This window comes from Melanerpes formicivorus, unplaced genomic scaffold (assembly GCF_026170545.1).
Source record: "Melanerpes formicivorus ecotype bairdi unplaced genomic scaffold, bMelFor1.0.p_v2 SCAF_25, whole genome shotgun sequence".
Classification (NCBI taxonomy): domain Eukaryota; kingdom Metazoa; phylum Chordata; class Aves; order Piciformes; family Picidae; genus Melanerpes; species Melanerpes formicivorus.
The window spans coordinates 1,799,487-1,822,206 of NW_027142377.1; the positions used below are offsets into that span (position 1 = coordinate 1,799,487).

Genomic DNA, 22,720 nt, shown 5'->3' on the forward strand with positions numbered 1-22,720 from the left:
CCTTGCCTGACTTCTTGCTTCTCTCTCTCTGCCTTTGACCTTGCTTGCTTGGCTGGCTGATTTCTGTTTGGGTTTGGTAAAGATACAGCATGGGACAGAGATAATTTAGCTTCACACAGTCCTCTGGACTTTTATGTCCTGGGGGTGTGGATCTGCACAGGGGGGAAGAGAGAGATGGATTATATGTACCAGGGGGTGTTGTGCTGTTGTTGAACTGTAAATGTATGTGAATATATTTTGAGGATGTTTATTGCCTTTTAGACTTAATTTACTTGTGGAAACATAATTGCATTTGACTTCCAAATTCTGAGTAAGTGTGGTAAATTTACTCCTTGGGGTAAATTTCCAAATTGTTGTGTGGTGCAATCCAATCCAAAACACAAACACAGGCAAACAGTCCCCACGTGCTGCCATGCTGCTGGCAAGGTGATCACAAGTAGTTTCTAATCACTTCTGCAGTACTCTATTAATACTGCTAGCAGTGCTCTGGGAACAATTAGGTCAGGTCCTCCAAACCCCACATTTCCTGACATCTCATCCACCCCAAACATTTGCATTGTAAGAGACTGAAATTTGATGCAGAAGATAGTGCAGATGCTCTGCAAGAGCAGATGGTGTCCATCCAGCTTCAGGTTTCATCTCAGGGTGTTAACTGTCTGGTTTGTAGTGTGAGGCCGGTGAAGGCAAAAAGAAATTACAGACTGATGTGCTGAAAACTCTGGGTAACAGCTCATCACCTGTTGTGGGTATGTTAAAACTCAGCATATATTCAGCTGGGGCTCCTGGCAGATCCAGCTCGGTGCAGAAGCAGGGACCTTCCCACCAGGAAGCAAGGAAGTTCCTGAAGAAAATGCAGTCAACCTGTCCTGGCTTCTCACAGACCACTTTCAAACCTGGTTTGTTGTAAGCAAGCTCTACTTCATTTCATAGGTATGAGGATTACTGTTGAATTACTACTACCACGGACCAGTACATAAAAGGGTGAATGCCAGGAGGATGGAGTCTCCCTTTTTGCAAGGAGTCATGGGGAAAAGACAAGGGGCAATGAAGGTACAAGTTATTGCTGGGGAGCAATGAGGTGTTAGGTATTAGGTAACAGGTTGGACTTGATGATCTCTGAGGTCTTTTCCAACCTGGTTGATTCTGTGAGATTCCAACTGATCTTCAGAAGAAAACTCTTCACCATGAGAACAGTTAGACACTGGAATCATCTCCCAAGGGAAGTAGTGGGTTCCCCTGCACTGGGCGGTTGTAAGACTCAGCTTGACAGGGTGCTGGGCCAGTTCATTTCAGCTACACCGTCACCTAGAAAGGCTGGACCATGTGATCCTTGGGGTCCCTTCCAACCTGGCATTCTGTGAATTCTTGCATCCACAGATGTGGTGAAATAATTTCTCTTTGCTGGAGAACCTTCTTTGAAGGTGGGCTGAAAAAAAATACAAGTGTGGAAGAATCCTGAAGTCTCAAATCAGCAAGGAAACATCCATGTTAATCTCTTCCAACTTTGGATGGGAGCTTGGCTGGATTTGACCCCATGGTACAAACAGAATAAGCCAGGTTCTCTTTCAGCAGAGTTCCTAATGCAGAGGGCTGGGTGTCAGCAGAAGAACATTGGTGTTGTTCCCTTGATCTTTAAAATAATCTCACCTTTACATGACTGGTTTGTTCCCCCACCTTGTTTATTAACATCCTCCCAGCGTGAGCCCAAGGAGAGAGGACAGATGTCTGGTCTTGCAGACATCCTGGCACTCGTTTGATGGGAGGCAGAACAGGACATGAACCTTTCCTGCCAGGGCCAACACCACAGCCAAGCACTATTCAGCCCCGAGAACAATGTCTGGCAGCTTGCAAGAAATTTATACCAGCTAAAAACAGCCCCAGCCTGAGGATGAATCATGGCCCATCCGTGTTTGCTTCAGCCTTTTGACTTGCCTGAAATCAGCACGGCAGGCAGCTGGCTCCCTGCAGAATAAGCCATAAACAACATTTGTAAAGGACTTCTCTTTCATGAGGGCTTTTCCTGTGTGAATTCCAGCATTAAGCTGACTCTCCAAGCATGCATCCGAGGCAGAGGGATGTGCAGCCCTCCTGTAACCTCCAAATATAGACATTTTACAGAGGAACAGAGATGATGGGAGCTTTTTCTTGGCCATGAGTTCTTCTGAGAGATACCTCATACCCTGGTGTGACAGCTCTGCTTTTTGAAGCAGCCTTGAAAAAGATACTCCCACTTTGTTTCTCTGGAGAGGGGAAAAAAAAAACCAAAACAAGAAGCTTCTGCAGGATGGTAGAAATGGGGCCAGTTCCACTGAGGTCAGTAGGACAAACCCACGTTCATAGCAGCTGGGAATCTGGACCAGAATACATGGGATGAGCGTGTCCAGAGAAGGTCCACAAGGATGATCAGAGGGCTGGAGCACCTCTCCTATGAGGACAGACTGAAGGAGTTGGGGCTGTTCAGTCTGGGGAAGAGAAGGCTCCGAGGTGACCTAATTGTGGCCTTCCAGTATCTGAAGGGGGCCTACAGGAAGGCTGGGGAAAGACTTCTCAGGATCTCAGGTAGTGATAGGACTAGGGGGAATGGAATGAAGCTGGAGGTGGGGAGATTCAGGCTAGATGTGAGGAGGAGGTTCTTCACCATGAGAGTGGTGAAACCCTGGAATGGGTTGTCCAGGGAGGTGGTCAAGGCCCCATCCCTGGAGGTGTTTAAGCCCAGGCTGGATGAGGCTCTGGCCAGCCTGATCTAGTGTGGGGTGTCCCTGCCCATGGCAGGGGGATTGGAACTAGATGATCCTTGTGGTCCCTTCCAACCCTGAATGATACTATGAAAGAGCAGGAGCACACTAACGAGCTGAGGAGTCTGGCCAGCAGACTGAAGCACTAGCCAGGGGCTTGGGTGGGATACCTGAGTTGTGCTCCTCACCCTGCTGTTGTTGGAAAGTGTTTACAAATTTTAATTAAGCTTGGGCAGCTGGTGCCACCTCAGCAATGTAACCATATCCCTATTGCCTGTAACTAACAAAGAGTCTTTGCAGCCTTAACACTGAAGTCTCCACACTGAGCTTTCCTTAACTACCAAAGTGTCCTTCAAAACCAGCAAAAAAGCAATGACTATGGTCTAGGACCTGGGAAAATTGGTGATGATCTAACTTGTGACCATATAAGGAGAAGGAATTCAAAAGGTCAAAGTTAAAGCTTGAAAGACCACCAGAGACCCTGGAGACCACACCTCCTAGTTGGAAGACCTTTGCCCAAAATAAACCCCTCATCCTTGGAGCATGGGCAGTGAATTTAAGAGAAGCTGGACCTTTCATGCAAAGCAAGTTAAGAAACTGATCAATAGGTGTTGGCATGAGTTGTAGGTGTTGGTGAGTGCAGAGGAGGGCAATGAGGATGGGGAAGGGCCTGGAGAATAAACCTTATGAAGAGCAACTGAAGGAGCTGGGAATGGTTAGTGTGAAACAGAGGACGCTCTCTGCAGCTCCCTGATGGGAGGTTGAGGAGAGGTTGGTGCTGGTCTCTTCTCACAGGTGATAGAACAAGAGGGAACAGCCTCAAGCTGTGACTGGGTAGCTTTAAGACTGGACAGTAGGAAGAATTTTTTCCCTATCAAGAGTAGTCTGGCACTGGACTGAGCTGCCCAGGAAGGTGATGGAGTCACCAAGCCTGGAGGTGTTTAAAGGTATTTTGGATGTGGTGCTTGGGGATCTGGTTTAGGGGTGACCCTTGCAGAGTAGGGTCAGTGGCTGGACTTGGTGATCCTGAGGGTCTTTTCCCACCTGAATGTTTCTGTGATTTTCTGTGGTTCTGTAACACCTACATATCACTGTCCAAACACCCACTAGGGATTTCAGCTGGCGTGTGCTAGATTTGTTCTGTGTGCTGTGGTACCCAGTCTTGCACAACTTTGTAATAAAGAAATGCTTGCTCCTTAGTGTGAAACCCAGCAGTAAGGAGTTGGATTCCTGATTTGACGCTGTCAGCCTGCTGATCAAGCCTGGGATATGTTTTTTTTTGCTACCTCGTGGCCTAAAGCTGGCAGCAATGGCATTCATGAAATGCTTTATCAGATAACTGAGCTCCAGGAAATCTCAACATTATCTAAGCTAAGCTCCAAAAGCAGGTGATGGTTGGACTGGATGATCTTAAAGGGCTTTTCCAGTATTTTCTGTGACCCTGTGATGTACTCAGAAAGCTGCCCGACCACACACACGTCCAGGGGCTAGATAGCAGATGCTGGTCATACTCACAGCCTGGCCCCAAACCAGACTCGGCTACGTTGGAAGAAGCTCTTGCTCCAGGATGTCCCCCCAGAGAGGTTGTGGAGCCTCTGTCTCTGGAGGTGCTCCAAACCTGCCTGGAGACGTTCCTATGTGGTTTACTCTGAGTGATCCTGCTCCAGCAGGTTGGTTGGACTAAATACTATCCAGAGTTCCCTTCCAACTCCTGCCGTTCTGTCACCCTCTAAAGAGGAAACACCCTCAAGTTACAACGAGTTCAAAGACAGCGGCGATGACACTGTTCCGGCAACGGGCACAGCCGAAGGGTGCTCCTCGAATCCCCGGCGACAGGCAGCTAATTTAACCCCCACACTGCTGGGAGAAGGACCGGGAGCAGGGCGGCCGAGGCTGAAGGCAGCGCCGGGAACGAAGCCAATAGCGGCGCGGCCAACGCTGGGAGCCGGGCAAGGCTGGGGGCCGGCTCGGGGCGGCCGAGCGCCGGGCGGGTCAGGGCGGCGCCACTGGCCCCGGCACCACGCTCCGCTCCCGTTGGCTGCCGGGCCGCAAGGGCGCCCGTGTGACGTAGCATCCGCCACTCCCATTGGCTGGGATGCAGGGCCGGGGGTAGTGGCGGCTGCCGCTCGGTAAGTGCGGGCAGGGTAGGGCCGGGCCGCAGCGCGACGCGATAGGGACCCCGGGGAGGCTGGAGGAGCAGCTAGCTCCGAGGCTTGCCCATGGCCTCTCGGGATGCGGAAGGGAACGGGGTAGAGGGAAGCGGGAGGCTTTCCCGTTAGAAGTCCGTCCCCGTTACTCGTGGCGTGTGGCATCCGTGTCTCCAGCAACTTGGGCATAGTCCCCCAGCTGCGGTGCCTCTTTGGCTCTGTTGCCGTTCTTTCCGGGCATTCTTTGCTTATCTGCTCTTTTGGTTTTGGCTGAGGAAAGGCTTTTCGGACAGAAAAGTGTGCAACAAAAGGCAAAAAAGCAACCAAACAGAAACCCCAACCTCCCAAAACTCTGTGATCCTGTAGGCCTGAAAGGCAAAGGGCCATGTGCTTGTTCCTCAAAATAACCTCCCAGCCCTCCCCGGTAAAAGCAGAGCTGCGGGAGGCGGAAACTCCTAGCAGTGTCTGCTGCTCCTGTTGAAGTTGCCAGCCAAGTGGTACCTACCTACCTACCGGCGGTGGGACCTCCCTCGTTGGAACAGGGCTCCTGTTGTCTGCTGGGGTTTTATGCAGCTCTTGGCAGGGAGCATCCTTTGGATGACGTCAAAAAGTTCAGGGATCGCTTTCCTTGAGTGGACCTTTCCCAGCTGGGATGAATGAAACGGCCACCGTCTGCAGCCATCATCTAAAGAAAACAGAGTCACAGGTCTGTGCACCGCTCTGTCTCTGGGGAGACAATGGAGGCCTCGGGTGTAGCTGGCATCCCTGACCCTTTTTCCTGGGGTTTGAAGGCCAGTGGAAAATCTCCACTATGTCTGAAGCTGTGGGTGTACATCCCTCTTGAGAGCTGTGCCAGTCCTGCCTAAAGATTTGCGCTTGCTTCTTCCCATCTCGATGCATTTGCCACCGCTGGCAACCTGAGCTCTGGATTGTTCTGGTTTTGTCAGAGAATGGTGAGAAACCTCCTTTGCTTCCTAGATCCTCTTGTAGTTGGGGTTTGTGCTTAGTGGCATTAGTGTTTTCACTCTGTTTTTAAAGGTCGTGTTTGCCTGATGGTTCTGTGTACAGGATGTGTGTGACTGCTAACATCCATCCATTGGATGTTAGGAAGAAGTTCTATACAGAAAGAGTGATTGCGCTATGGAATGGGTTGCCCGGGGAGGTGGTGGAGTCGCCGTCATTGAAGGTGTTCAGAAGGAGACTTGATGGGGTGCTTGGTGCCATGGGTTAGCTGTTTGGGTGGGTTGGATTGGTTGATGGGTTGGACACGATGATCTTGAAGGTCTCTTCCAGCCTGGTTTGGTTTATTCTAATAAAGGTTTATTCTATCCAAGTGCTTTTTGGGTGTCTGCTCTCCCTGAAATTAGAATAATAGAATTGTCAGAATTGGAAGAGACCTCAAGGATCATCTAGTTCCAGCCCCCCTGCCATGGGCAGGGACACCTCACACTAGATCAGGCTGCTCAGAGCCACATCCAGTCTGGCCTTAAAAACCTCTTGGGGTGAGGTTTCTACCACCTTCCTGGGCAACCTATTCCAGTGTCTCACCACCCTCATGGTGAAGACCTTCTTCCTAGCATCCAATCTGAATCTACCTACTTCTAGTTTTGCTCCCAAATTAGTTGAAAATAGCTGTCTGAGTTAGAGACTTTGAAAACACAGTGAAATTTGAGCTGTCCCCTTTTAATATCCTTATAAATGATGGAATACACAAATTGGCTCTTACTTGGGTGTTGTCAGGGCTCCTGGTTTCTCTCTAGCTTCCAAGTAGCTTGTGGGGACAGAATGACCCTGTGAAGGACATTTGCTTCTTTGTTCAAGATGGATGGCATCACAGGGGTGTGTGGCACTGCCTGCTGCCTCCCTAACATCGACAAATAGTCTTGGGAATTCAGTGGGTAGGTTGAATGCTGGCTGAATGACACAGCACAGAAGGTTGCAGCCAACAGTGCAGGGCCTAGCTGGAGACCTGTGGTTGGTGGTGTTCCCCAAGGATCAGTATTAGGTCAAGCTTCATCACTGACCTGGATGAAGGGACAGAGTGGACCCTCAGGCTGTTTGATGATGAAACAGAACTGAGAGGAATGGCTGACTCCCCCTCAGGCTGTGCTGCTCTTCAAGCCAGACCTGGACAGGCTGAGAGCTGGCCAGAGGGAACCTCATGAAGTTAAGGAGGGCACATGTAGGATCCTGCACCTGGGAGGAACAATTCCCTGCACCAGGACAGGCTGACCTGCTGGAGAGCAGCACTTGGGAAAAGGACTGAGGAGTGCTGGTGGACAAGTTGACCATGAGCCAGCAATGTGCCCTCTTGGGCAAGAAGGCTGATGATATCCTGGGGTGCATCAAGAAGAGTGTGGGCAGCAGGTCAAGGGCAGTTCTCCTTCTCCTCTACTCTGCCTCTGCTGAGGTTACACCTGAAGTACTGTATCCAGCTCTGGACTCCTCAGTTCAAGAAAGAGAGGGAACCACTGGAGAGAGTTCAGTGGAAGGCTATAAAGATGCTGAGGGGACTGGAACATCTCTCTTAGGAGCAGAGGTTGAGAGACCTGGGGCTTTGTAGCCTGGAGAAGACTGAGAAGGGGATCTTCTCAAGACTTGCAAATATCTGAAGAGGGCAGGTCAAAAGGATGGGGCCAAGCTCTTTCCAGTGATGCCCTGTAATAAGACAGAGAACAGTGGGCACAAACTGGAACACAGGAGGTTTCACTTGAATGTAAGGAGAAACTTCTTTCCTGTGAAGGTGCTGGAGCGCTGGGACAGGCTGCCCAGAGAGGTGGTGGTGGAGTCCTCTTTGCTTGATGCTCAGTAGTGAGCGAAGTCATCGAGTGGGTGAGTCTAGGTGTGGGCAGGGGACATCAAGAGAAGGGGGTGAGTAGTGTGGAAAGAGCCAGGGGCAAGGCCCTCAGCAGCCAGGATACCACCCAGAGGAGCTCAGCCCCAGGAAGGAGGCTCAGCCAGCACCCGTGGATGAGATTGCAGGAGTCATCAATTCTGGTCCTAACAACCGGGGGGCCACCAGGCCCCCCGGCCTTTGTTGTCACCACCACCATCACCCAGTGTGCAGCAGGAGCACTCACCAGAGATGAGAGGAGGATCCTCAGCCCAGATGGGCTCAGCTTAGGGCTTCTGCCTTTCCTGGTGGGGATTAAAAAGGGGAGTAGGTGGGGAGGGCCAAGTGGCCACACCTGGGGTGGGAGGAGACTCCAACAGAGCCCAGGTGCTCTGGGTTTTGAGGGGAAAAGGGGGAAAATGGGGCAGGGGAGGGACTTTGAGGGTTTCAGGTAATGATAGGACTAGAGAGAATGGAAACAAAACAGAAATGGGTAGCTGCAGATTGGATGTTAGGAAGAAATTCTTCCCCCTGAGGATGGTGAGACACTGGAATGGTTTGCCCAGGGAGGTGGTAGAAGTCCCATCCCTGGGAGTTTTTCAGGCCAGGCTGGATGTGGCTCTGTGCAACCTGATCTCGTGTGAGGTGTCCCTGCCCATGGCAGGGGGGTTGGAACTGGATGAGCCTTGAGGTCCCCTCCAACCCCAACAGTTCTGTGATTCTAAAACAATTTTGCAGTTTAGGCTGGATGTTAGGAGGAAATTCTTCCCAGAAAGAGAGATTGGCCATTGGAATGTGCTGCCCAGGGAGGTGGTGGAGTCCTCATCCCTGGAAGTGTTTAAAATAAGAGTGGATGAGGCACTTAGTGCCATGGTTTAGTTGATTAGAGGGTGTTGGGTGATAGGTTGGACTTGATGGTCTTAAAGGTCTTTTCAACCTGGTTGATTCTGTGATTCTGTTTGGTGTTCAGTAGTGAGTGAAGTCACCGAGTGGGTGAGTCCAGGTGTGGGCAGGGGACCTCAAGAGAAGGGGGCAGGGGGCATCAAGTGTGGCCAGCAGGTTGAGGGAGGTAATGCTCCTGCTCTGCTCAGACCCCACCTGGAGCTCTGTGTCCAGCTCTGGAGCCTCTCTTCCAGGAAGGATCTGGAGGTGCTGGAAGGGGTCCAGAGAAGGGCCACAAAAGTGAGCAGCGGGCTGGAGCTGCTCTGCTATGGAGACAGTGAGAGAGTTGGGGTTGTTCAGTCTGGAGAGGAGAAGGCTCCCAGGAGACCTTCTTGTGGCCTTGCAGTATCTGAAGGGGGCTCCAAGAAAGCTGGGGAGGGACTTTTGAGGGTGTCAGGGAGTGACAGGACTGAGGGGAATGGATCCAAGGTAGAAGTGAGGAGATTGAGATTGGATGTCAGGAAGAAGTTCTTGCCCATGAGGGTGGTGAGACACTGGCACAGGCTGCCCAGGGAGGTGGTGGAAGCCTCCTGCCTGGAGGTTTTTGAGGCCAGGCTGGCTGTGGCTGTGAGCAACCTGCTGTAGTGTGAGGTGTCCCTGCCCATGGCAGCAGTGGGGTTGGGGCTGGGTGCTCCTTGAGGTCCCTTCCCACCCTGACCGTTCTGTGCTGGTATGAGAGGGTCTGTGCGGGGAGGGCTGGCAGAGCCGCGGGCCGTGCCGCGCCGAGCCTCTGCCTGGTGCCCCCCGCGGGCCCCGCGCTGCTGCGCTCCGCTGCGCTGCGCTGCGCTCTGCTGGCCGGCAGCGCCCTGCCCCATGGCAACGGCCCCCGCGCGGCGGGGCTGGGCGGGAAAGGAGATCGCCACAAAAGGGCTGACGGGGGGCGGCAGTCGCGGCTGTGCTTCCTGCTTCCAAGTATTGTTTGGGAGCACTTGCCTTCCTCATTACTTTTTGGGTTGGTGTTTTTTTTTTTTTTTTTCCCGTTGGTTGGTTAGTTTGGGGTTTTTTTGCCTTTTTTTTTGTGTGTGGTTTTGGTTTGTTTGTTTGGGGTTTCGTGTGGTCGGCTTTTTTGTGTGTGGTTGGTTGGTTGGTTGCTTGCTTGTGGTGATTTTTGGTGTTGGTTTTTTTTAATTTCTTTTGCGTTTGAGTTCATAAAAATCATAGAGAATTGTTCCCGTTGGAAAAGACCTCTCTAAGGTCATTGAGTGCAACCATTCTCACTCTGCACCAAGGCTGAGTGTCCTTCAGCACCACAGCTCTGCTTCCTCAACCCCCCTCCCGGCACAGGCATTCAGCCACCTCCCTGGGCAGCCTCTGCCAGGCTTTGGGAATCCTTCCAGCAAAGGTTCTTCTAATTTCCAACCTAAACCTCCCCTGGGGCAACTTGAGGCCATTTCCTCCCATTCTAACACCTGATATCAGGGAGCAGAGCCCAAGCCCCACCTGGCTCCAGCCTCCTCTCAGGGAGCTGCAATGAGGTCTCCCCTCAGCCTCCTCTTCTCCACACTAAACACCCCCAGCTCCCTCAGCTGCTCCTCCCCAGCCCTCTTCTCCAGACCCTTCCCCAGTTTCTTTGCCCCTCTCTGGACACTCTCCAGCTCTTCAATTCCCTTCTTGGAGTGAGGGCTCCAGACCTCAACCCAGTGTGGCCTCACAAGTGCCCAGTACCAGGGCACAATCACTTCCCTGCTCCTGCTGCCCACACTCTTGCTGATCCAGGCCAGGATGCTGGTGGCCTTCTTAGCCACCTGGGCACACTGGCCCATGCTCAGCTGACTGTCAGCATCCCCAGGGCTTTCTCTGATGGGCAGTTTTCATCCACTCTGCCCCCGGCTTGGAGTGTTCTTGGGGTTGTTTTGAGCCAAGGGGGCCTGGACTGGAAGATCTCTAGAGGTTCTTTCCAATCCCTAACACCCTGTGAGCCTGTACCCAGTATCTTTACTTGGTACGGAGGTGAGGAGTCACAGCCAGTTTCCTCTAGCATGTGTTGTGTCTTCCAGGCAGCCCAAGGCTCGGCAGCATCCTGCAGACAGACTTGTGTCCTGATGGCTGTAGATGTTGGGAAATCACCTTCTAGAGCCTCCCTGAGTGGGGTCACCGAGAACCATGGTAGATGGGACTGCACAGAGGTGGAGATGGATCACCCACAGCTAGCAGACAGCCTGCACCAGCTTCTGGGTGCAGAGGAGGCCACATCCTGCCCACAGGGCACAGAGGGGGTGGCAGTGAGCGGATGCAGTCGCTTGGCCACGGCTGTCACCCAGGGAAGCTCAAGCTACCACCCAGAAGTGTCTCCAGCACCTGCACCCAGACTGCCCAAAGCAAGGGCAAGCCTCCCAGAGACCGAGACTTCACTTCACAGAGCCACTGATGGTGCTGATGTGCCTCATCGTGGGAGCCACTGGTTCCTCTCCTCGGAGGAGCAGCAGGTGAGCAGGTTGCACACACAGGTGCATCACCAGGAGGTCCCTGGCAAGACTGGCACTGCTTTGTCCAGGCTTCTCCTAGCAAGGGCTTTCCATTTTTAGGATTCATCTTAGCAAGATGTTCTTCACAGACAGAGAGATTGGCCATTGGAATGTGCTGCCCAGGGAGGTGGTGGGGTCAGCCTGCCTGGAGGTGTTTAAGAAGAGCCTGGTTGAAGCATGTAGTGCCATGGTCTGGTTGATTAGATAGGGTTGGGTGACCACTTGGACTTGGTGATCTTGGATGTCTCTTCCAAGCTGGCTGATTCTGTGATCTCCTCCAGCCAGAGGCTGCTCACCCCAGCCTTGGGCTAAGCTGCACAGTGGGGAAGGGCTTTGGGCCCTGAGGCATTCCTTCTGTTCATAAATTCATAGAATGGTTTGGGCTGGAAGGGACTCTTAAAGATCATCCAGTTCCAACCCCCTTGCCTTGGGCAGGGACACCTCCTACTAGCCAAGGTTGCTCAAGGCCTCATCCAGCCTGGCCTTGAACACCCCCAGGGAGGGGGCATCTGCAACTTCCCTGGGCAACCTGTTCGAGTCTCCCCATCCTCACTGGAAAGAACTTTCTATCTCCAGTCTAAACCTGCCCTTCTCAAGCTGCAATCTATTTCTTCTCATCCTATCACACAAACCATTGTCAAAAGTCCCTTCCTGGCTTTCTTGTGCCGCTGCAGATCTTAAAGTTGTTTGGAACAGGGCTCCTTAAATCCGAGCCTCTTGCTGCCAGCTGCCTGGCACAGCCTTCCAAGCCCCCGGAATACCTTTCCTTAAAGGCAAGCCCCACTCCGGGCTCCAGGCAGCTGCCTGCCGTCCCTCAGGCACAGCAGAGCTCCCTGTCTGGCTTCTCCTTGCAGCAGGTCCAGGCCTGGGCTGTTTTTAATCCGTGTCCCAGCTCCAAGAAGCCTTTTGTCTGGGTGCTGTGCTTCATTTCACGCATCTCTCTCTCCCTTTTTTCCCCACCCTGCAGCAGGGGAAGGCGTTGGGCTGTTGGGAGCCGCTGTCCAGCCCTCCCAGCCGGCGCAGCTCTGCAGAGGAGGGCATCCTTGCTGGCAGCTGCCACCGTGCTCTTGCCAACCCGGGCAGAAGATGGGGAGATCAATCCTCATTACCCTCCACCCCAGAGCTCCTGCGTCCCCCAAGCCCACCCAGCCCCGAGGGAGCCCTGCGGAGCCGCTCTGCGTCGTGCTTCTCGGCTCTGTCTTCGGAAGACCAGGGGCTTTCTGCAGAGCCCTCCGGGAGCCTGCTGACCAGCACGGCCCTGCCTTCTCCTGCAGCCACCTCCCCCCGCGAGCTGTGCTGCGGCTGGGGTGGAGCAGAGGGCAGGGCGCTGCGGCTGTGCAGCTCCTCCAGACCCGCTCTGCTCGGCGGCCGCAGCGCCGCGGAGCGCGTCCGGGAGGTGTCGTCCTACCAAGCCGACTACTGGGCCTGCGCCATCCCGGGCTCCTTGCCCCCCTCCCCGGACCGCCGCTCCCGCCGCTGGGACCCCAACAAAGAGTACGAGGACTTGCTGGATTATGCTTATCCCCTGAAGCCAAGGTACAGGCTGGGAAAGGTGCCTGAGCCTTTCCTCCACGACTCAGGAATAGGCCTGGACAGCTTTTCCGTTTCCCTGGAAGGTACCTCGGCTTCCACCAGCGTGTACGGCCGGAGTGGGCAGGCTGAGGGAAGTGGAGGAAATGGACATCGTAGGTTCGTGGCCTCTGCAGAGAGGTGCTCCACCCCAGGGCCTGGGAAGAGAGGCTGCTCAGGAGCTAGCTTGTGCTGTGACCCTTCACCTATTGCAAAAGAGTTTTCCTTCACAAGGAGGGCTTCCTCTCTTTCTTCTAGAGGTCCTGCTAAGGCACTAACGTTGGATTCAGCCGGGCTGGGTTCACCTGGCCCCCCTGCTGCAGATGGGAGGAGCTGGCATGCCAGAGGCAGCTCTTTCCCAAGCCACAAAGGGCAGCTGAAAAGCACCCACAGGTTTTTGCCTACCACAGGGGTGCTCCCCCTGAGGAAAGAGTGGGATGCTGATGAGGAATTTCTGTCCCTGCCTCCAAAACTGCTGGAGCTGGAGGGGCTGGCTCAGTTCCTGTCCAGCCTTTCCCTGACCGTCAGGATGCCTGTGCATGCCCATGGGAGCCCCTCACTCACCCAGCCCCCTGTAGCCAGGGCAGCTCTGGGGCATGAAGCCTGTGGCAGGGACAGAAGAGGGAATGTTGGGGATCTGAGGGGGCTGGGGCACTCCTGCAGCTCTCACCAGCCCAGCTGGGAAAACACTGAACTGTGTGGCCAGAGCCGTAGGGATCCTCTGCGGGGCCTGACTCTGCAAGCTGGCCTCAGGGACACCTTGGATGGGACATACCTAAGTGAACCACGGGGCAAGGGGCACCCAAAGAAGAGCCAGGAGAGCGAGTCCCTCGCCCAGTGCCTTAAGGTAAGGCTGAAGTGAGGAATGCAGTTCATTATGGGAAGGTCTCAAGTTGCATTTGGTGCCTGGCAGCAAGGACATGCAGGGGGCTCAGCAGAGCAGGGAGTTCCTTCTGGTGGAGCTGGAGCCCATCTTGCTTCTGCTGGGGCTCAGCGTCATAGAGTCGGAGAAATGTTTGGGTTAACAGAACCCTCTAAGCTCATCCAGTCCAACCATCAACCCAACACCACCGTGGCGACTAAACCATGGCCCCAGGTGTCATGTTCACACCTTTCTTGGACACCTCCAGGGATGGGGACTCCACCACCCCCCTGGGCAGCCTCTGCCAATCCCTGACCGCTCTTGCAAGAAATAAAATTGTTCCTAATCTCCAACCTAAACCTCCCCTGGGGCACCTTGAGGCCATTTCCTCTCATTCTATCATCTGATACCAGGGAGAAAAGCCCAAGCCCCACCTGGCTCCAGCCTCCTCTCAGGGAGCTGTAGAGAGCAATGAGGTCTCTCCCCTTAGCCTCCTCTACTAAACACCCCCAGCTCCCTCAGCTGCTCCTCACCAGGCCTGTTCTCCAGACCCTTCCCCACCTTCCTTACCCTTCTTTGGACTCTTTCCAGCCCTTTAATGTCCTTGGAGTGAGTGCCCCAGAACTGAACCCAGCACTGAAGGTGTGGCCTCCCCAGTGCTGCATACAGTCACTGCTGGTCACACTGTGTTGAGGGGTTTGAGTTCTTTGTTTCTTGTTGACCCTTGGGTTCCCCAGCTCAGGGCTGTGCATGTGCAGGGAGAAGGGAACAGGGACTTTCCAAACCACACCTGTTAGTGTCCCTGCCCTGTCTTTGTTGCAGACTCTGGTGGGTTGAAAATTCCCCCCCCCAACATAAAATTGCCAGGCCAGCTCAGTTGGAAGCAAATGAAGCTGTGTTTACAAAGCAAAACTACAACCTAAATGTGAAATGCAATGAATGTGTACAAAACAGACAATATTTACATACATATACAATTTATGAACAACACAAGAACCCCCCAGGACAAGCCAGGGAGCTGCTAATAGCTTCCCCACTCCCTGCTCCCTTCCCTCCCCCTGTACACACGGGACAAGAGAAAGAGTAGCCACAGCAAAGCAATGCAGCCAAGGTCAGCAAAGTCAGAAGAAGCCAGAGCCAGCATCTGCTAGAGCAAGGAAGCTGAAAAGAGAGACAGTATACAAAACTTAACTTCTGTGTTTATTCTCTGTCCAATGGGATTATTTAGCCCTAGTACAAGAAGGATCTGGAGGTGCTGGAAGGTGTCCAGGAAGGGCCACAAAGGTGAGCAGAGGGCTGGAGCTGCTCTGCTATGGAGGCAGACTGAGAGAGTTGGGGTTGTTCAGTCTGGAGAAAAGAAGGCTCTGAGGAGACCTTCTTGTGGCCTTCCAGGATCTGCAGGGGGCTCCAAGAAAGCTGGGGAGGGACTTTTTAGGATGTCAGGTAATGACAGGCTGGGGGGAATGGAACAAAACTAGAAGTGGGGAGATTCAGACTGGATGTCAGGAAGAAGTTCTTGGCCATGAGGGTGGTGAGACACTGGCACAGGTTGCCCAGGGAGGTGGTGGAAGCCTCCTGCCTGGAGGTTTTTGAGGCCAGGCTGGCTGTGGCTGTGAGCAACCTGCTGTAGTGTGAGGTGTCCCTGCCCATGGCAGGGGGGTTGGAACTGGATCACCCTTGAGGTCCCTTCCAGCCCTGACAATTCTGTGATTCTATGAACTTACCACTGTTCACATCCAATGGTGATTTATTTACATTTCACCACTTACTGTTCAAGATGTGTGGAAAGTTTTCCAGGCACAGCCTGAAACTACCATACAGACATAGCTCAGTGACCCCTCTTGGTTTGCTTTGTCAAGCAGACGTTCTGCTGCCAGCTGGAGGAGCTGATCCATTGGCTGTACAACACCGTGGAGACTGCTGGCAGCTGGGAGCCAGCCTGGCCCCACGCCGGAGGTGTGAAGGCCTTGCTGCACCACTACCTGGTAGGCATCACTGCTGGCTTCCCTCCCCTGTCTTGGGTGCTGTGGGCAGCAAGCAGCATGGAGCAGAACGCTGCTGGCATGCTGCAGGGGGTAGTGCAGGAGGTACCATGTGTGCAGAGCCAAATCTGGCAGCTCCAGGAACCTGCTCAGGACAGGCTGCTCCCTGGGCAATGCAGGCGCATGGTCCTCATGCTCTACAAGGGTGAGCAGAGGGCTGGAGCTGCTCTGCTATGGAGACAGACTGAGAGAGTTGGGGTTGTGCAGTCTGGAGAGGAGAAGGCTCCCAGGAGACCTCCTTGTGGCCTTGCAGTATCTGAAGGGGACTCCAAGAAAGCTGGGGAGGGACTTGTGAGGGTACCAGGGAGCGACAGGACTGGAGGGAATGGAGCAAAACTAGAAGTAGAGATTCATATTGGATGTTAGGAAGAAGTTCTTGCCCATGAGGGTGGTGAGAAACTGGCACAGGTTGCCCAGGGAGGTGGTGGAAGCCTCCTGCCTGGAGGCTTTTCAGGGCAGGCTGGCTGTGGCTGTGAGCAACCTGCTGTAGTGTGAGCTGTCCCTGCCATCCTGGAACTGGATGATCCTTGAGTTCCCTTCCAATTCTCACAGTGCTATGATTCTGGGATTCTCTACAACTACCTGAAAGCAGGTGGGAGCCAGGTGGGGGTTGGTCTTTTCTGCCTAGGAGCAAGTGATAGGACAAGAGGAAGTGGCCTGAAGTTGCACCAAGGGAGGTTGAGGTTGGAGATTAGAAGAAATTTCTTCCCTGAAAGACGACTTTGCAATGTGTTCCCCAGGGAGGCAGTTGAATGCCCATCCCTGAAGGTGTTCCAAAGAGGCAGGAATGTGGTGCTGAGGGTCCCAGGCTTGGTAGAGTAAAAACCCCATCTAAGCAGTGCTCCCTCTTCCTCACCATGAGGGTGGTGAGACACTGGAAGAGGTTGCCCAAGCCCAAGCAGGTGGTGGAAGCCTGCTCCCTGGAGGTTTTTCAGGCCAGGCTGGAGGTGGCTGTGAGCAACCTGCTGTAGTGTGAGGTGCCCCTGCCATCCTGGAACTGGCTGATCCTTGAGGTCCCTTCCAACCCTGACAATTCTGTGATTCTCTTCCCAGGAATTCAGGAAAGATGTGGCCAACCACCGGAGCCTGACCAAGAGTGTGCTGGAGAGGGGAGAAGCTCTCCTGGACTGCCTGGCAGCAACTTCTCCAGGTGAGCAGGAGCCCTTGAGTGGAGCTGCCTGTGGACACAGCTGGTGATGCTGGCCATAACATCTGCCCCTTGGCATCCCTGCCCCCCCTGTGTGTGGGGAGGGGGAAGCAGTGGGGCAGAGTTGACCATTCAGCATCTGTGTGGGAACGAAGGGGGACTCAGAGCTCCTGGAGACCTGGAGGTGACTTGGAGGTGTCAAGGAATCCTTTCTGAGCACTTTCAGCTGTGCTGTGCCTTGGCCATTGCCTTGTGCCATGCCCACCCATCATGGGTGATGGATGGATGTGTTTCTGCTTCTTATGGAGTCCCTCCTGAGGGTTTTTTTTATCTCTTAACCATGGCATGGGCAGCTGCTGGTGAGCTGTGGGTTGCTGTCAGCCTGTGGTTGGGAGGAGAAACTTCAGTCCAAGTGCAGGAGGAAGTGGTGTGCACACCCTGCTTGCCCTTGGTTCGTCCCAGCAGTCTGGGGAGGACAGCTCAGGCTGGCTGGTGGTAGGACCCGTGTTGGGCAGGTGTGGTGAGTCCTGCAGAAGGGATTACCAAAGGAGGGCTGCATCTGCAGCACCCAGAGGGGCTCTAGTGGCCGAGTGCTGCAGTATGGATGAGCTTTCTGACACAGTCCCAAAGGTCTGCCTTTGGGTGCCACTCTTCCTCCATCTGCACTCTTAAGATGAAGCCTTCCAGGTGGTTTCCCCACCCTCTCTACCCTCTGCATCACAGCTTGGATGGGATGAAGACCAGCCTGTTATTTCTGTTGCTTGGTTTTCTTCAGAAGCCTGCCTGGGCCAGGGGAACCCTCTTGTGTTGCCCTTACAGACACTGAATTGTCACCTTACTACCACTCTCCTCATCCCTTTTCTAGCTCTGAGAGACACTCTGGGCTTGATTGTGAAGCAGTCAGAAGAGCTGGAAGCCCATGCAGAGCACTTGTACGAGTCTGTCCTAGCTACTGTGGGCAAGGACAGGGTGGAAGATGAGGAGGGCACAACAGAGAGCTGCTCAGTGGGTAAGCAGGGGGGCACTGGTAGGGAGAGGGAGGGCAGCATAGGAAGATAAATTAGCAAGTAGTGTGCATCAGGACTTGTCATTAACTCATTTCATCTAATGCCTGGAAAGCCTAAAAGCAGCAGAAAGCAAAGGGGATGGCAAAATTGCTGCCCCAGCATCTTGAAATGTGCCAGGGGAGAGCAGGGTGTGGGTGAAGCAGCAGATGAGAGCCATGGCAGCTCCTCAGGGAGACCCTGGGAGGGTCAGCAGTCCAGCACAGAGAGCTGCTCTGCCAAAAGCACTTGGACAGCAGATGGAAGATGGAAGGGGCTGGGTTTGAGTGGGTTTTGTGGGTTCTCTACAACTTCCTGAAAGGTGATTGGAGCCAGGTGGGGGTTGGGCTCTTCTGCCTAGTGATAGGGTGAGAGGAAATGGCCTCAAGTTGCCTCGGGGGAGGTTGAAGATTAGAAGAAAGTTCTTCACTTGAAGGGTTCTCAAAGCCTGGCAGAGGCTGCCCAGGGAGGTGTTTGAATCCCCATCCCTGGAGGTGTTTCAGAGGGGCAGAGATGTGGTGCTGAGGGCCACAGAATGGTTGGACTGGATGAGCTGAAAGGTCCAAGCAAACCGAGTCTGTGAGTCTGTCACTAATGGGATCTTAATTAGCTTGGGCTCTTTTTAATTGCTAAATAGAAATAGCTGTGTCCTGTGCACTGCTTAGATGCTCAGAGGTGATTTCAGGTGGAGGTGAGATCAGTACAGCGTGGAGGGGTGGGTGGGGTGTCGGTGTTTCTTTGTGTGTTGGCTTGCAGCCAAGGCACAGCAGCACCTTTCATTTGTTGTCTTTCAGGTGCTGCCTCTGTCAGACCTGGGCTTGGTTGAGCCCATTCTGGGATGGCTGAAAACTCCAGCAAGCACCAGCGCACCTCTTCCACTGAGGCCTGTGATCACTGTTTGGAGGCAGGCAGGCAGCCCAGGCTGATTTCAGGGTGGGTTTGTTGTTTTTTAACACTGGGGCCAGCTCTAGGTCTGGTTAAAGGAGCTGAGTGGGTTGGGGAGGTGGGGGAGGCTCCAGCTGGCCTTCTCTTTTGGTTTGGTTCTTTTTGTTGTTTTTTTTTCAGTGTAGCTTTTCTTGGTTTTTTTTTGTAATTGGAGTGGCCTGCTCCAGGTATTAGCAAAAGGTCAGGGGCAGGCTGGTTTTAACTGTATGCTCCACGGTGTGCCATGCAAATTCCTCCCCAGTAAAGCTGTGTGACTTTAAGAGCAGTGTCCTCACCTCTTGTTTCTGCTCTTCAAAAAAGAGCAGCTCCAAGCCAAGAAACAGCAAACTCCTCCTGGTTCTTGGGTGCAAACTGACCTCTTGTTTATCATCCCTGCTGAAGCAGGGCCAAGGTAACTTTCGGTTCTCTTCTGCATAAACACCACAAGGCAGTGTTCTATGTGAACCTCCACCAACAGCTGAGCATGCTCAGAGGGGAGCCAGGTGAACTATGAGCTGCTCCCAAGTGGTGTCTGCAGGAGCTGTTGGTTTCCCTGGGCAAGCAGCTGCACCTTTCACCTCCTAACAGCTTGGTGCAGCTCACCACTGCTCACAAGACTTTGGTACAGGCTTTGAAAACATTTTCCTGCAACAGAAAAAGCCATCTCTGAAGCTGCAGAACAAGGTAAGTAGCCAAAAGAAGGCTCTGAGGAGACCTTCTTGTGGCCTTCCAGTATCTGAAGTAACCTACAAGAAAGCTGGGGAGGGACTTTTGAGGGTGTCAGGGAGTGATAGGACTGGGGGGAATGGAGCAAAAGTAGAAGTGGGGAGATTCAGATTGGATATCAGGAAGTTCTTGCCCATGAGGCTGGTGAGAGACTGGCACAGGTTGCCCAGGGAGGTGGTGGAAGCCTCCTGCCTGGAGGTTTTTGAGGCCAGGCTGGCTGTGGCTGTGAGCAACCTGCTGCAGTGTGAGGTGTCCCTGCCCATGGCAGGGGGGTTGGAACTGGCTGCTCCCCTGAGGTCCCTTCCAACCCTGACAGTTCTACAATTAAAAAAAGTGAGAGCCAACTACAGCATGTTAGTGCTTGGCTTTAATTAACCTCTCCAACTAATTGGTGATCACGGTGTTCTTGTGCAGCACACATCATTTCCTCCCATTCTTGGGAAGAGAACAAAGGGAAGGGGCTGTACTGTGCATGTGGAAGAGTTAAACTGAAGCAGTGAGGAAGGGCAGATAACTCACTTTGCATTTTTGATGCTCTCCCCTGTTCCACCTCCTCAGCTCAAAGGGCAGACTTTTTTCTTGTCAAGCTGCAGGGGATCATCAGAAATTCAACAAAAAGGTTCAAGCAAATGGTTCAGGTGAGACTGGTCTCACTGGCTGTGTTGCCACCAAGCCCTGTACCTGGGGGCACTTAGGCTGATGCTTAAAGGCTGTAGCAGGCCAGGACAAGAGGTACAGGCAAGGGAAGGCCACTGCTGCCTGCTTGCAAGTCAAGCCTGACCCCTTCCAAAGGCACTTGATCAGGTCAATGACTGAGAGACTACCAGACCCAGACTGGAGGTGAGGAAGAAGCTCTTGACAGTGAAGGTGGGGAGATACTGGCACAGGTTGCCCAGGGAGGCTGTGGATGCTCCCTCCTTGGAGATGTTCCAAGGCCAGGTTGAGTGAGGCCTTGAGCAACCTGGGCTGGTAGGAGGTGTCCTTGCCCATGGCAGGTGGGGATGGAACCAGATTATCATTAGGGTCCCCTTGAACCCAAACCATTCCCTGACTCCATGGGGCCTGCTCTGCCTCTAGCCTGAGGCCCACAGACTGGCATTTCCCAGCACTGTAACACAGGAATGACTTAGTGGCATGGCAGGGGGGAAAAGGATGAAGTCAAATAAGCACCAAAGAAGTGGTGTAGCACAAGCTGGTTTTGCAATGCTTTTATTACTGTATATATTAACATTGGTTTGGATAGTATGTAGCAGGCATCTTGACATTTAAGTTCATTTGTGCACTTCCCTGAAGGGAAAGATGTTTCACCCTCAACACACCACCACCCCCCCCCTCTCCATCCTGCTCAGCTTCCTGGACCTCAGCAGCACTCACAACTCCCTCACAGCGGCTCCCCTTATTCCATAATGAATTATACCAACAAGCACATCTCTAATAGAAAGCACATCACTTTATTGTGAAGGTCTCCAGTGGAAGAGTTCAACTTAACCATGACAATAACTCGGATGGATTACAATTGCCTGTCGATTTTAATGCAACTATGTCGAAGAAAGCTGTTAGCCAAAGTCATCCCCTTCCTCCCACCCCACACCCCCACCCCAAAACAAAACCAAAAAGGAACAAACAAAAAAAACACCCCAAAGAAAAAAAAGAGGCTATTTGCACCAGTTTTCATGTATACCTCACAACATACCTAGGCTATATAGTTCTGACTATCACAGGGTGTATTTACTACTAGGGGAATGTTACATGGTCTTTCAAACATGAGACTATTTACAGAGTAGGCTGAAGGTCAGAGTTTAGATAAAGCTGAACAATTGTACATGTAGAGGAAGTGTTATAGGCTAGCTTTTCCTGTGGCTTTCAGCTAGACATCAGGCACTAATGATTGGATTAGCTCTGTACAAAGAATCACACTGTCCGAAACCCTCCTGGCTGCTGGTTAGTTCCAAAGTGTTGGAGGTTGGGCCCCTGCTTTGAGCAGCGGTCTGGGGTGGGGGCTCCACCGGCCGCTTCGTCCTTCTGCTGCCTCTGTGCATAACAGAGCAGAAGCTAAGCTGTTGCACTAAGTCAGAAGAGCACTGCTCAAAAGAGGATGGAATTAACAGTATATAGAAGACAATATACTGGGAGGAAGTTAAACCACCTGGAGGAGGTGAGGGTGAAGTCACCTGCTGGGGGAACACAACACTCCCCTCTACAATGCAGGCAGAAGTTCCCCACACAAACTCCCTTGAGTTGAAACTTGCAAGCCGAAGGTGGGGAGCAGTTGTACATTCAGAGCCTGCTCTGCCTCCAGCAGCATCAGCTGGCTGCCTCTGGTACAGCAGATGTGCCTTCAGCACTGGGACAACTCAGTCTTTTGGTGGCTTGGGGTTTTTTGGGGGGGTGGGGTGGGGGTAGGCATAATCACTACTTTGAGTTGCAGGGACGGTCTCTGGGTCTACTAGGAAAGGGTCTGAGAGCCATGGCTGCACACAGATATGTGTTGTGCACAATGCAAGCCTGATTTCCCCTTTAAGCCATACAAATTAAGACACTATTTATCACCATACAGTTTGATATTACTTCCAATAAGTACAATATTTATTAAACATTTTTTTCTTCTGTTGTGGTTTTTTTTTTGTTGTCGTTTTGTTACATATTTCTTTCCTTTTTTTTTGTGCAACAAATTACAATATTTTCTGCAGCCACAAATTAATATGCAGAGGATGAAGAGGAAACTATTAATCAGATAAGTGTGATCTCTCCCATCGATAATTCTACAAGAAGGAACTAGCAAAAAATAATAATAATAATCATCAGATCTTACAGACATCTTTACTAAATCTCCTGCATGGAAAGTGACAGACACCGTTTGTGCTGTTTGGATACAAAATGGCTAAACTTCATCTTCAGAAAGACTTAAACCCCCACACAAGCTAAACATGCCTGGATAGGAAACAGTGAAACAGGAAAAGAAACACATCCTAACCCAACCACAGGGCAACAGTCTGGTTATCAGGAGAAGCAAGGAGGAGGACACCTGTTTAGAAACCAGCACACCGAGGTGGGGGGGGCGGGAAAATAACCCAAACAACCAAAAGAAACAAAAACCCCACCCAAACCCCAACAGAAAAGGTTTGAAACGGTTCTGAAAATGAAGTGAAGCTGACTGGAGTCAAGGGAATAAAAAAAAAAACCAAAGCCAAACAGAAGTCAGTATTGACCAGGTACAATCTCTGACCTTTGTGGAGACGGTTAAGAATCTGTTGTAGTGCAGCTACATACAGTACAATTCAGGCG

At 52.5% G+C, this 22,720-nt stretch overlaps 1 protein-coding gene across 1 annotated transcript; it reads left to right on the forward strand.

The window, feature by feature from the left end:
* Positions 1 to 4,833: 4,833 nt before the first annotated feature.
* Positions 4,834 to 22,494, forward strand: CEP68 (centrosomal protein 68). Its single transcript, XM_068153067.1, is given in 8 exon segments — positions 4,834 to 4,864; positions 10,655 to 11,083; positions 12,090 to 13,538; positions 15,416 to 15,538; positions 16,649 to 16,745; positions 17,608 to 17,728; positions 17,730 to 17,751; positions 18,580 to 22,494. Coding segments are annotated over 7 exon segments (2,328 nt in total). The 5' UTR covers positions 4,834 to 4,864; positions 10,655 to 10,699; the 3' UTR covers positions 18,712 to 22,494.
* The last annotated feature ends 226 nt before the right edge of the window (positions 22,495 to 22,720 follow it).